Source organism: Battus philenor, unplaced genomic scaffold, assembly GCF_028537555.1.
Source record: "Battus philenor isolate CCGP_79_NKW_IND1 unplaced genomic scaffold, ilBatPhil1.0.hap1 SCAF_25, whole genome shotgun sequence".
NCBI lineage: Eukaryota > Metazoa > Arthropoda > Insecta > Lepidoptera > Papilionidae > Battus > Battus philenor.
Window position 1 is genome coordinate 9,469,280 of NW_027181688.1, and position 14,264 is coordinate 9,483,543.

General features: G+C 34.1%; 1 protein-coding gene across 7 annotated transcripts in view; it reads left to right on the forward strand.

Annotated features, from left to right (window-relative positions):
- LOC137924833 (uncharacterized) overlaps nucleotides 1-14,264 on the forward strand; it is an 89,944-nt gene that overhangs the window by 69,135 nt on the left and 6,545 nt on the right. For 3 of the 7 annotated variants that reach the window (XR_011107613.1, XR_011107614.1, XM_068768205.1), the window contains exons 6-18: nucleotides 590-719; nucleotides 1,959-2,073; nucleotides 3,218-3,335; nucleotides 3,957-4,046; nucleotides 5,173-5,296; nucleotides 5,647-5,776; nucleotides 6,221-6,324; nucleotides 6,998-7,018; nucleotides 7,534-7,734; nucleotides 9,106-9,197; nucleotides 9,671-9,768; nucleotides 10,496-10,583; nucleotides 12,998-13,210. Coding sequence is in view for 5 of the 7 variants with exons in the window: in XM_068768205.1 (XP_068624306.1) it covers nucleotides 590-719; nucleotides 1,959-2,073; nucleotides 3,218-3,335; nucleotides 3,957-4,046; nucleotides 5,173-5,296; nucleotides 5,647-5,776; nucleotides 6,221-6,324; nucleotides 6,998-7,018; nucleotides 7,534-7,734; nucleotides 9,106-9,197; nucleotides 9,671-9,768; nucleotides 10,496-10,583; nucleotides 12,998-13,210 (1,524 nt within the window). In the remaining 2 variants the exon portion in view is untranslated. The remainder of the gene's footprint in view (nucleotides 1-589; nucleotides 720-1,958; nucleotides 2,074-3,217; nucleotides 3,336-3,956; nucleotides 4,047-5,172; nucleotides 5,297-5,646; nucleotides 5,777-6,220; nucleotides 6,325-6,997; nucleotides 7,019-7,533; nucleotides 7,735-9,105; nucleotides 9,198-9,670; nucleotides 9,769-10,495; nucleotides 10,584-12,997; nucleotides 13,211-14,264) is intronic. The other 4 variants (XM_068768206.1, XM_068768209.1, XM_068768208.1 and 1 more) reach the window with 4 other exon arrangements.

Sequence of the window (14,264 nt, forward strand, 5' to 3'; positions counted from 1 at the left end):
CTTCAATTCGTAAATTGATTTTTTTAGAGATGATGAAGCTATATTCGAGCATTTGCAGTCCAGCGGTATAGGACTAAGACTTACGAACGTAGGTCGTGGATTCGATTTCCAGGATACAATCTAACTCACACTTCTTGAATTTATTATACAGGAATGCCACTGCTCATTGTTGACATAATTAATTTTTTAGTAAATTTGCCACTGTACACCGTTTTCAACGAATGTTGTTTTTCCTTTATATGCCATTCGTGTAAGTCAATCGAATTATCCTGTATTCATGAGTTACAAATGGTTAAATTAACCAACCTGTACAAAAACATCTATTACTAAGGCTTTAATGATATAGTTAATCCATGAATGTTTTGTAACAAAATAAAGAGATGTAAAGTCAACGACAAACCATAGATACAAACGATTTTTAATTATACTTTTATGTAAAGGATGATCGGTTAAGTCTTTTATATTGGGGGCTTTGCGGGAGACAACTGTTAAAGTAATATTTAAACCTTATTATAATTTACTATTTTTATTTGCAAAATACCAATAATATTTATAATATTAACATAAAGTTTTTATCACTGTGTTCCAGTGACATAGTTGTTAATGCACTGAGAAGCACACACCTGCTGTTCAACCTGGCGCCCTATCCGACATGCCCTCGTCTGCGAAGACACGTGGCGGAGCCTACGCCACGGCTGCCCCTTCACTACGACGCTATGGTAATAAAGAAAAACATCATAGTCCTTACAGCCAAAGGAAGTCCACTACTGGACGTAGACCTCTGCATAGATTTCTTATGGTACTGGTTGGAAGGGACCTATATTCAGCATCCTCTGTTCTCTGTCCATCTAGTGGGTCTTACTGCGCTTGCCCAACCATGTTCTCTACTAAACAATCTTAAAGCCACTGAAGCTGTCTTAGCACGAATCCTACTTGAGCCAGATCTACTTGCAAGACTTCCGGTATATTGAAAGCGATTCTATGCATTTTGAATAGCTCGAACATTTACTAAACTGTTAGTTTTTATGTAATTTTTTTAGAATAACTATGCTAAAATAATACTAAAGAAAAACTAACCCAAAAATTTCCGGAAGTTTTCAAATTTAGTTTTCTTTTTTTGTTAATAATACAACGATTGAGTCATCTATACTAAACAAAAGAGTTTAGATATCAAAATGGGATAAAACTATAATTTTTATTGATGAAGGTTGATTTCCGAGAAGTTAATTGCATTAGTTAATTCACCGGTGTCACTTATTCTATAATAAATAATATGGAAATATTACATTACATACGGCGTGGACCTCCAGATAAATAGACCGACGACAGAGTCTAGGTCGCGAGATGTCGCTGGTTGCGAGCAGCGTAAAATGGTCATCATGGTGAACTTTAAGGAAGATCTGTGCCTTAATTCAGGACACTGGCATAATTCCACAATGTTAGCTACTAACAATGTTAGCTCTTACATACACAGTATAATCCCCGTAACGCTTAGCTGAAATCGGGTTACTTTTACGTATACTGATACCTACAAAAATCATAACTAATTACTTCAATTTCATCAATTAATGAAGAATACAATACTCATAAACAGTTAGACTATTGTTCATCTAAACTAAAAGTTCCCAGACTTTTTAGCTGGCCAGTTGACACCCTGCAGCAACATTTCTACCAAACTACCAAAATCCGTTAAAATGTGGATCTTTGATCTATCATCCCAAGTAACAGTAGCTGAGCTTCTTGTAATATTATCTACCAACATTAAAAGGTGTTGTCAAGTTTACATTTTAGTTTTTTGTTATCGAAAGCAGATAAATTATTGTAAGTACCCGCCTACGAAATGTAAACCCCATTTTTATTTCACGCCAACATATATCCGCGTCTTCAGGCCCTTGGGAGTCCACCTGGACGACTTTTGCAACCAATGATCGTAATGTTATAAATTTTAACATTCACAGTTACAACAAGACAGACATATGTATACCTCCACACCAAACACTAGCGTTGGACCCGTCAGACTTCTGGGAGACAAGAGACTACTAGTAAAGGTGGTTGCAGCCAAGGACTTGGGAGGTAATTCTATATTATATCCATATCACAGTAACTTTAATCGATTCTTTGAAATTTAACACTACAGACCAGCCTAACAAGTATATGGCTTGCCTGACATTACGCTGGCCTAGAGCACTGAAAACGAATTCATAGCACGCCTTGGGAATGGTGTGTTCACTTCCAGGTTCTCAATGTTTTTAAATATGTAATTTTATTTAAAACGATTTTTCATTACATATATAATACTGTGATAAAAATTACGGTGAATTTGTTTATGACATTTTTTTTTCAAATAAATATCAACTCGCTCATAGTAATCGCCATGTAATAAAATGCAGTTTCATCACACTTTTTCAGTCTCCTTAACAGTCAAAATGATATTTTTCAACATAGCCTTCAAGACCTACTACGATTCGGTTTTTATCTACACAATCCTGTCAAAATGACCTCCCGCATTGGCCTTTTAAGTTCGCTGACTAGCCAAAAGTCGTACGAAGTTAAATCAGGTGAATACAGTGGTTGCGGATCAATTATAAGACAAGTTTTTTCCAAAAAAAAAAAAGAGCAATATTAACACCAATCGAGACTTGACACGTTTGAAACATAAAGCATACTTCAAAATGGTTTGGACTGAGCCAAATGATATTCCAACTTATTCCAACTATTGACAAACAGACGCTTGGCAAATGTTATACATAGTCCTGCCAACCCAGGGAAAAAAGTACCTGCCTTTGTAATGCTCGGAAGTTTTAAAAGACAATTTCACCTTACTTTTTTATCACAGTAGTACATATGTATATAATAGGAGGGGGATAATTGTTTTTTTTTTGTTGTTTCAATATCTTCAGAATTCATTAGCAGAGTCAGGTTAATATTAAGGGAGGACTGTCAAAACTACTTGTCGCATATTTAGTCGAAAGTTTATTTAAGTTTTTGGACAAGTGGTATTTATTTACACTTTTTGTACACCAAAAAGAATAAACAAAAAAACAATAATTGATATAGAAGTACAAGAGGCGGTCTTGTCGCTCGAAGCAACTACCAGATAACCCTTGGATGGAGATAGGAGACATTAATTGACAGCAAATAAACTCTACGTTCGCCTGTATAAAGCTTTTACAACCATAACAAATCATCCTGTATATATACATGTATATCATCACAGGCAAATCTGGATGCGTCGCGCCGTACTGCGTGGTGGAGATGGACGAACCTCCGCAGAAGAACCAGACGGCCTTCAAAAAGGATACCACCTCGCCACAATGGGAAGAACACTTCCTTTTGTAAGTTTACCTTTTTACATTCAACTAATGCTTCTCATCATAGTGGTTTCCTCATGACTCGGACCTCATGATGCGGGCAACGCTAGACCAGTTATTGTGGCGATCTTTGGATGAGACCTATGCCTTGTAATGGTCGTGTTGGCTGAAAATAATAAGAAGAAGTTATATAAAAAGTAACATAATTATTACTTTGACTTTCATTAGAAAGTATAAAAGAGGTGATTGCAGAAAAGTGTAGGAGAAAAACGTTTTTTAAGGCTCCGTTTTTGGAGCCTCTTATTCAAACATTATAATTATTCACATAATTCTAATTAATTTCCATACTCATCCTTAGTCGTTCTCAATGTCGTTCATTCTTTTCTTTAATTTCTTTCATTCTTTTTCATACTTTTCTTCCATACATCAGCTTACTTTCTTCGCTTTCCCCCTACAAGTTCTTCAGTTTTACGTTTATTATTTTAATCATTCGTTTGACAATTTATATATTTAGTTCTTATTTGCTTACTATCTATATGACATACACACGTTAGAGGCAATTAATTTAAGAATACAGTAATAAATCAAGGCTGGTTGCCCAGACTTCGACATCTATAAGTATTTCAAATAACCGATGTGTTCCAGTGACCTGTCTCCACAAACAGCAGAGCTTCTGTTCGAGGTGTATGATCGCACGGGTCCGCCATCGCCAGGTGGTGCCACATCGCAGCACAGGTTTGTTCATCGCTGACCTAAGTATCTAATATAATTCTAAAAAATGTAAAATGTATAATGAAAATTCACATTTATTTATATATTATTAGTATCCAATTTAGAACATTCATAGCGAACATCCATGTCATCATCGTCTCAAACAGTCTTAGCTTGTTTAACTTAAAATGAAGCTATTATAATTCCAAAAACACCGTGATCTTGGTAAAGCTTACTACAGACTCAGTTTGGTTTTTGTGAATAAAAGCCCTTTATACAGAAGTTGAGCAATTCATTCGTAAACTGCACTTAAACATTTAAATATTCCTAAAATTATTGTGGGATTTTACTTACAACTATTTTTTAATTAAAAAAATAATCTTCTGTGATAATTCATTAGAGTTAATTTAAGATTTTATGATAAACAGTATGATTTTAAAGTGCGATTAGTATGAACTATTTTTGTTTATATTATAACATCGTCATTTGAAATTTTCAAAGATATACCAAAGACGCCGAAGGACTGAGACTTGCGATTGTAAATTACACTTTGTGTATTAATTATATGGAATTGCTACAGCACACAAACAAGTTTTCAAAAGAATGGCGGCAGCATCCTCTGCGTACCATAATACCACACTGCGATCGCCAACCCATCTTGCCAAGTGTGGCGATTATGGTATATCTCCCATGGATATGCTTAGGGGAGACCTATGCCTTGCATAAGTCGTCTATCTTTGGAAACGATGACTAAAACATCTGATTCCTCTATCTGTTAAACACCTGACGTCTATTAAAACTAAAAATACCATCCTAGAGTATAATAAAAATAAAATACATGATATTTTTAAAATAAAGCTTTACAGTTAAAAAAATACTAATAAAAAAAGTAAAAAATAATTAAAGTTTCTTATAAAAATATTAATAAAATAAATAAAGTAATTACTTCTTCACCTTCGACATAACGAAGTCGGCACGGTTTATATTACTTACAATGATTTAATTATTTTATTTCTACGAATATCCATTATATGATATCACAAGAATCATCCAATCAGGAGAAAAAATATTTTTATGATTGTAGTAATAGTCAACAGTTTTTCATTTTTTTAAAAGTACCTCAAATCAGAAACTAAATCGTCCCGTCCAGGTTCTTAGGTCTTGGTTTGGTGGGCATCGACGAACTGCTGGCGGCGCCGTCACAGCGACAGCAGATCGCTCTGCAGACCAGACCTATGGAGGAGCATGATATCAGCGGCACCCTTACTGTGGAGGTAAGGATACCACCCAATCCCGAAGATTATATAGAGCTGTTCTGTTTTAGTAGTATATACAGCGCGTAGAATATATGGCCGTAAAATTATTGAGTAAAGATCACGAACCGGCAGCGTATGCTTACCACCCACTAGGTAGACAGACGACGTTATTATGATCTTAGAAAGAAGCTGAATGCCCAGTCCCAGGCGGTCCTTTAAGATATGTAAAAGGTCTTACGTCCTGTATGCTACGGTAAACTAGAGGTCTTTTTGAATGTTAAGTAATAAGGCTTAGTATCTTAATTGTGAATACCGTTCGACACTTGAACAATAAATTAGACAACTATTAAAATTATCACCGTTTTCAGTTCCTGTTCATAGAAGGCGCTGACATCCCAGATTTGGGTTCAAAGCCGCTGAAAATCAAGGAAAGTCTACGTACCCTGTCACCTCAAGGACAACTGACTACCACCACCAAAACAATCTTTCAACAGAATGGTGAGTTGAACTAATATCATTAATAAAACTTTGAAGCTTTACCCTGTATAAAATGATCACTCTGAAATATGTTATATTAATTTAAATTTTAATTGAATGCCATAGGCCAATAACTTCAGGCAGAACAATGTCTGATAATAAACAATAATCAATTTTAAAAACGCTTTTACTGTATTATCTATATTACGGACGTTATAAATTCAGAAACCATTTATTTTTGGATAGAGTGCACCATACATTCATTGATAGCAAATAAAACTATACATTCGCCCGTGTAAAGCTTTTACCTCTATAACTAATTACTCATATAAATACCTCGTACATCTATTCTCCATACAATAACATCTGACATACATTTTATTCGGCACCATTGTCATGGCCTTCGAGACATCATTATGCGAACATCTGGGATTCCCCTATTGATTTCACATTCCCTCATTTCAGGTCAAGATAACAAACCTCTGACAGAATCAGCTCTGAGGGAGTTGGAGTTGAGTCCCACCAATGCAGCCAACAAGTCCACGCTCATCATACACTCCGTCCAACGGGTAAACTACAACAATATATCTGTCTCTCTTACTTTTACCGACATTTGTGCTGTCCCTCTTTAAAACTTTACAGATAAAAATAGTTTTGTATGGAGTTGTATGTATCTACATTGTAGGGTTAATTAATGATCAAATAAAATAAATTGAACTTTAAATGTCAGCTCAAGCAATCGTTTTACACCGAATATTGGGTTTTACCACGTTCAAACCAATATTTGCATAAATTAAAAAAATAGTAATGGTAAATAATGCACAATATCATTTTTTTAATATTTTTTCAAAAACAACAACTAAATATTTTGGTTGGAAAATGTAACCTTAACCTATGTATTTTTATTTTGCTAACCATGGTTCCATTTAAAACCGGTTTTAAATAATTTACCGTGAGTAGTTTCTTGTTTTTATTCGCCAGAAAAACACGTAGACGGAGAAATAATCTTGTATGGTATTAGGTCATATATATTAATAGTTGTTGTAATATTGTCATACAAAATTGTACTTATGGATAATATGTTTTATATCCTACACGAAGCTCCATACAAAATTGAAACCAATTACACCATTATACTAATACGCTACGTAGAAATAGTGAATTCACATCCAATCTGGTTTTGTTCCATCCTGCCTGCCCTTTACCCGACGCATGCGTTTGGTTCGAACGAAAACATCGCAGGAGCCGATGAAGTCGATAAAGGTGAGAATCGCATGAACGTTCCGTTAAAAATAATATACCATCGCTGCGTCTATTAGCGAAGACATTCAAGCTGAAATCGAACTAATTGACATTGCCGTAAAACGTCATTGTCATCTGTCAAACTTTTTTTTTGCAACAGATAATCTTTCATCTGTCGAAACTTGTAAATACTGTTGTTGTATAAAACATGCATAGTCATGCATGAATCCATGTTACCTGTTATAACTAAATTTAGTGATATTTTTTTTTTGTGTGTGAAAAATATTTTTGGGAGTTATTTTGAACGCATCCATACAATTCACATACAACATTATTTATTTATCATTAAACTTGCATCGCTGTACTCGTTTAGTACATTGACATAAATATAACTTTTTAAAACATTTTACGAAGGCTTGCTTTTTATTCATATAAATAAAAAAAAGCTGCCATGAGTTCGAAGAGGATAGAAAGGAAAGTCAAAATAACTTCCAAAATCCCGAGTGTTGTGTACTAACAAAAAATGCCCGAAAAAGGTGGAACTAACCGACTCGGGGAAATTCATCGAAGTTGAAAGAGAAGCGTCTATACCTTCGGGTCAGGAGGATAAGCCGGAAAAGTTGGTCGCTGGTGTTGTGCGGAAAACCGACACGCCCAGTCCTAGCCAGTCGCCCGGGAAAAGCGTCAGGATCAAGGAAAACGGAGCCAAAGCCAACGGAGACACCATCGACACGAAGGTTGAGTTCCAGCTTGATTTTTCGCTTCTCACTCAATAACGCTAATCGTTGTTTTGCTGTTTGATATTTCGTGCCTTCATTTTTCACCTTTTGCCTGTACAAGATATACCTAAATTAAAATAAATTTTACAAACTATTTATTACTAAGATAAAAGCACTTATTACCGCTATATAGATTCTGTATTAATTATTTTTACATATTATTTTGTACAAATGATCATTTAAAGTGAGGACTTGCAATTGTTGTGTACATTTATAACGGTAAATAATATAGAATTAATAATTAGTGTTAGGGAAAAATGTAAAAAAAGATAATATATGTAAACAAAATATAAGACCTCAGCCATTTACAGGATTACAAGTTGCTTAAATAAAAAAAAAAACACTTGTATACGTCATGAGGATAATGCCTAAAGAACCCAATTTAATAGAATTTATATCTTCCTTATTACTCTTACTCCGACATAAAGTTACGAAGATTCCAAACGCGCCCTTATTTTTGAATTTGTGGTCAATAATATCGTTGTTAAATAAATATAATTATTTAAAAAATACAATTTAGGGATTTTATTATAACATCGTTCACAATGAACAGAGTTATCCAAAATATTCGTTTTCTTATTCAATTACAAAAACAATTATAAAAGTCATATTTCATAACAGATTTACTTTTGAATTACATTTCTTCTACAAGTGCACGCTATTTATAATGAACAGTGTTAGTAAATTTTGAATATCCGATATATAAAACTGATTTTGCATACCGCGTTAATAGGTGTTTTTATTTTCTTTAGCTTCCTACATTAATTAAATATTTTCTATAAAAGTTGTAATATCTATTTCTACGTAATTTCTATGTTTTCAAGGTAGAGAAGAAGAAATACAGTTTTTGATTTTTGGAAAGATTATATAGATATTAATTAATATATGGTAAATCCAATATTTTTATAGAATAATTATGAAATATGTTTTATGGAATTCTTAAAATCAATAAAAACAAACAGAGAAATTTTATAACAATTTCAATTGATTACAAAAGTTTATTTAATCTTTTATAAAGACTCTAGTATAAAGAGTTTTAATTATACTTACTGAGATATCGGAGCACTGTGCGATAAAGACAACGCTCTACAAAACGAACCTAACCGATTTATCCGTAAATATTACTCTCTTGGCCGATGTACCAAATCAAGTGCCGAGTACTATACATAATACTTTATAATATTTCTGACAGTACTTTAAATTAATTAGATTCTTATAAAGTAGTACTTTTTAAAATTCTCTCTTTACACTTTTATTGTCGAAAGTGTTTTTTTGTTTTAAATCTATTAGATCTAATTGTGAGTACTGATGAAATGCGTTCTATTGCAGCAAGGCGACTACGTGAACAACCAAGAGAACAGTCCACCAGAACCAGCGCCCAGGAAACGTAGGAGAGACTTCTTTGGCACCATAAAGAGAAGGTAAAATATTTATTTCATGGTAAAAACTGAATCAATTTTGTAACTGTATTCACATGTTGCCGTGGTGGTACATACACATATAATAGTCCCCACCATCTTCCCCCATGATTGCCGTAAGGCATAAAAAGAAAATTTTCACTAATGGTGAACAGCGGCATCTCTCGAACATATTATGAATAAAAAACTACACTCGTCAACACACTTACCAAGCGTAGAGAGAGTAAGAACATACTCCTTACACGGCACCACAAATCCCAAACCTCTATCCTCAGGAGTTCTGCTATTCCTGGCAGCGGCAGTTGCCATAGTAACAGATGAACATGGTTTTAAGCAGACCGGTCAATGGGTCCAAATAGACGTGCTACAAGTGGAATTATGATGATGATGTTACTGCACCTGGAGTGTGATGTGTTAGCAATAGCGTTTCAGAGTTAAAATGTAATGAAGCAATTAAAACAGCTTAATATCCTTAGACTGGGACGTTCACGTACTCGTGGCCAGTCGCTGGACCTTCAGGATTCCGACGTGGATCAAAGACTTCGCAGCGTCAGCGCGGAGAGGAACACACACGGTGAGTTGTAGACAATGTGACTTAAAAGAGATAACAAAATATATACAAGTTCTCTTGACTACTATATCACCAATATACCTTACAACAATTATGATACGCCAGTGAGTTCTTGAAGTTGTCGAGGTCGAGGGAACATTCTCGAACAGTCGAACTTCGAGAAAGTTGTTCATTAGCTAAACTCGATCATCACCTTACAACACTTATGATACATCAGTGAGTTCTTGAAGTTGTCGAGGTCGAGGGAACATTCTCGAACAGTCGAACTTCGAGAAAGTGTTCATTAGCTAAACCCAACTTTGATGGGAAGCGTTCGGGTCTCTGATGGGAATGTCTTAAGACGAAAGTCTACAACCAATATGTGTTACTAAAGATCCGTGGTATAGAAACATGGCTTACTACTCGCCTTATTGGCTAGCTCACAGTGTCTCAACGTGCTTTGAGGAGAGCTCGGAACTTCCCTAAGGTGTGTGGATGGATGAAAATATATCGGTTAAAGCCAAGCGGATTGGCAAGATGAAGTAGCAGTGGTCAGATCACAAAGTGTAAGGTACTGGACTAGAGACCACGGATAGATAGACTCTAAGTGCAGCGTAGAACATCCGCCCTTAAAGTGTATAGGCGGCCTTGTTATGGTCATTAGAAGATGATGGATACAATTAGCTTCCAATTGGTTCTATTGGAAAGCTTTAAGGCTAAATGATGATAATGGTGATGAAATATGTTTCAGACAAGGTGCTGGCACTGCCAAACAGGAACGTGTATTCGGCGGGCGCTTCGCCCGCACAGTCCGGTGACGAATCCCGAACTTCGCGAAGGTATGTAACTGCTTCTGTAAACATCGCCATCGTCGAATACCCTCAGTTACTTACCGAAAGAATAAATAGGGAACGTTTAACAAAAGTATTTATTTACATATATAACTATACACAACAAAAAAAACAAGTTGTTTTAATTTAACCAGCAGTCTAACGCCTAAAAACGAATTAATATTTAAATTTAAATTAAGATTTAATAAAAACGTTTTAGATATATACATTGTACAATAAGATAATAACACAAGGTTTTTTAATAACATTTGCTTCTTGCGTTATAAATAAGGTAGAGGTATAATATTATATAACATTCTACAAGTTGAAAAAGATAGTTCCCAGTAGTACCCAGTGATAAATATTGAACATTGACCTTTGGAAAGCGACAATCTGCCAATTTCGGCTTCGTAGAGCGTTATCTCTGTCGCACGAAATACAACGGCTGACAAAACATCACATAGGTAGTGTGGGACAGAGATAGTGCTCTACGAAGCAGAAAATATCCGATTGTCTCTTCCCAACAGTCGATGTGCAATATTTATCGCCGGGTGCTGTATTGCCAGATTAACCAAGATTATTGTTGTGCAATTATTTTATTTTTATTAAATTTACGTTGGAAGATATTGAGTTACTTTTACGTGTAATTTTCTTTTTGCGGTTCCTCTCCACCGCATAAAAATGGATATATATACTGTATTATCATTATCCGCTGGCCGATTCACGCCATATCTAATCAAGTCGTCGGACCCAAATGTTACGCTAGAGAGTATGACTTTAACTGGTCTTTATGTCACTTCTTTCCAAATAGAAACATTTCTTAATGCGAACTAACTGAAGTAATATTTCTTTATTTCTTGGCTTTACAATTGGCTTTGGTTATGACTTTGTATTGCAAAAAAATATAACTATGTAGCCTAGTGGATTGTCAATTTCAACTGGCAGTGGGCAGACACATAGCGTGAAGAACAGGCCGCAGGGGCTTTAAGGTGGTGGAGTAGTGATGATGAACCGGGATTGGTAACGTAGGACTTCCATAAAAGAACAATGAATGCGAATCGGAAATATTTGGTAGAGGCTTATGTCCAGCTGTGGACATCCTACGGCTGAAATCATGATTATGATATATATAAATCATAATATTTCAAAAACGTGTATATTTAATGTATATTATAATAACTGTGTTTATATATTTTACGTATACGAATTTATATGTTACATTAGAAAATGAGATTGTTACCTATTACAATCATTAAATGTGAGTGTAAAACTTATATATAGTAATAATAAAAAATTAATTGGCTATTTGCACAAAATTAATCTCGGCTATAGCATGGTAAGACCGCATTACACTGTTAACTTTGAAAATATCCTAACAATAGTTAAAAATTTCATAGAGTGGTTACAACGCCATGCACTACTGCAAGTGTATTAAATGTATGAAAATTATCAAATGTTCATTTAAAACAACTACTTTTAAAACAAGGGTCGTCAAAAGAATGAAATATGAGAAAATATGTTGCTTTTATAAAGACGCTTTTAAGTAAATAATTGGTGGATTATTGTGTTGAAAAAATACATTAAAGACTAAAAAAATATTTTGTGATCACTAGCGCATCTTACCAAATCGGGATATCCACTGGTCTTAGACCTCCCTCATAGATAAATATTTTTGATCTATTCTTATGATAAATTGTATATTAAACAAATATAGTTATCGTTTAAACGTAGTATGAGCATAATAAATATTAAAAAATAATCAAAAGACGTCCTTAATAAAATTCAAATTATTTTAATTTTACGATACACTTAAGAATAATTTAAAATTATATACATTTAGTGGATAAAGTAACTTTCATTGTGAATTTTCAAATCTGTTTCAAAAATATTTTGATGGTAAAATATTTTCACTTTGAAAATATTTTTTAGTTCATAGAGTAGTGCATCTTAATAACTCTTTATAAAACAATAATTGCGCTTTTTAACTGTTTTGTAATGCAGTCTTGCCAGTGTAAGCAAATGTATCGTCTGTGAAGTGAAGCGGTAACACCGGCACTAATTGTGAATTTCTTTCTTTTTTTTCATCTGTCAACATTCACACGCGGGCGGGTAATCGCACTCTGCAACCTGGTAACACTGGTTTTTCATACTAATTGTATTCTATATACTGTATTTACGCGTGAATGAAAATGCTTCATATACTTATTTGTTTACCTTCGTAATGATTTCTTTTTTTTTTTTGCTTGAACTCATTTTTCATTGCGATAAATATCATTCATTTTGGTTTATGGTAAATCCTTGTTATTGTTTTTCCACAACAAAATTTTTTGTATTGATTTTGTACAAACTTCTGAATGTTTTATTTTTAATTTTTGTTGTGACACTTTCGTTACATATGTTTGGTTATGCGAATAATCGTGAAGGTCCTCTCTTAGCGAAGTGTCCGGGTTTAGCTCGGCCTCTGCCAGGACGTTCATCCACGAGGCGTCTACCTTGGTCCTGGAGACGATCGAGGCGGGCATCAAGAAACACTACCTTGTGCCGCTGACCATAGCACAGCGCTCCAGGTGGCGGAGGAAGGGAGTCAAGCTACACATTTTTAACGAGCACACCTTCATCGCCAAACATCTCAGCGGGTAAGCGATATTTTCATCTTATTACTGAGTGTTTAGTAATAGATGTAATTACCTTAAAAAGGTTCTTCAACACCCTCTTGTATAACAGAACTAGTAGCCTTAAAATCAAAATCTTATAATTCACTTCATAGTTATATTTAAGACACTTTAAGATTCCTTACTAGTAAAATACTAAAAATAGTGTTTACAATTCAATTAATGATTTTGACGCAGTTTGCTATAATTGATCAAAGTTGAAATTATACAGGGTGAGTGGTTATTGGTGTAAAAGCTTCAAAGAGGCGAATGTATAGCTCACTTGTCAGCAAAAACATTTAAAATTCATACTACTATTCCCAATGACCGTGTATAAAGTGTGAAAAGATAGCAATAATTATTAAACTATGTAATAATACATACTGTACTGTTCTTACTACATTATCCTTAAGGTTTTTTTTGACGATTGATTTTTAAACGGGTGTATCATAAATTAATTGACAGACATTTACCACTTTAAGGTTCTTATAACCAAACCCCCCCCCCCCTTTATTAAATAGTATGTGTATTTATGACTTTCGTTTTATTTAATTATACTTTTTGTATTTATTATTATAAATATATGCATATAATTTAGTTTTATTATATTACTAGCTGTGTCCGCGACTTCGTCCGCTTGGAATTCAACAAGATAATTAATAAGTTATTTTTTTCTGTATAAGAATTTTCACAAAGTAAAAGTAACCTAAGTTACTTCTTATTACATAAGTTACTTACTTGTTACATAAGTCCAGTATTAGTCTCGTCAAAATCGGTCCAGCTTATAAAGTGATTAGCCGGAGCAAACACACAGACAGATAAAATAAATAAATGTTGTTTTGGTATATGTACCGTATATATTTTCACATGCATGTAGTAAAATGCGATTATTTAATATTTAAAAACAGACACGCCAATTTTATAACTCGCATAGATTATTATTAGGGTAGGTTTTTTTCTTGAACTTTTATAGCAATTTTTAATTGAATATTATTTTTCTGTACCCGCTAGAAAACTTAAATAGTTTCATAATTATAGC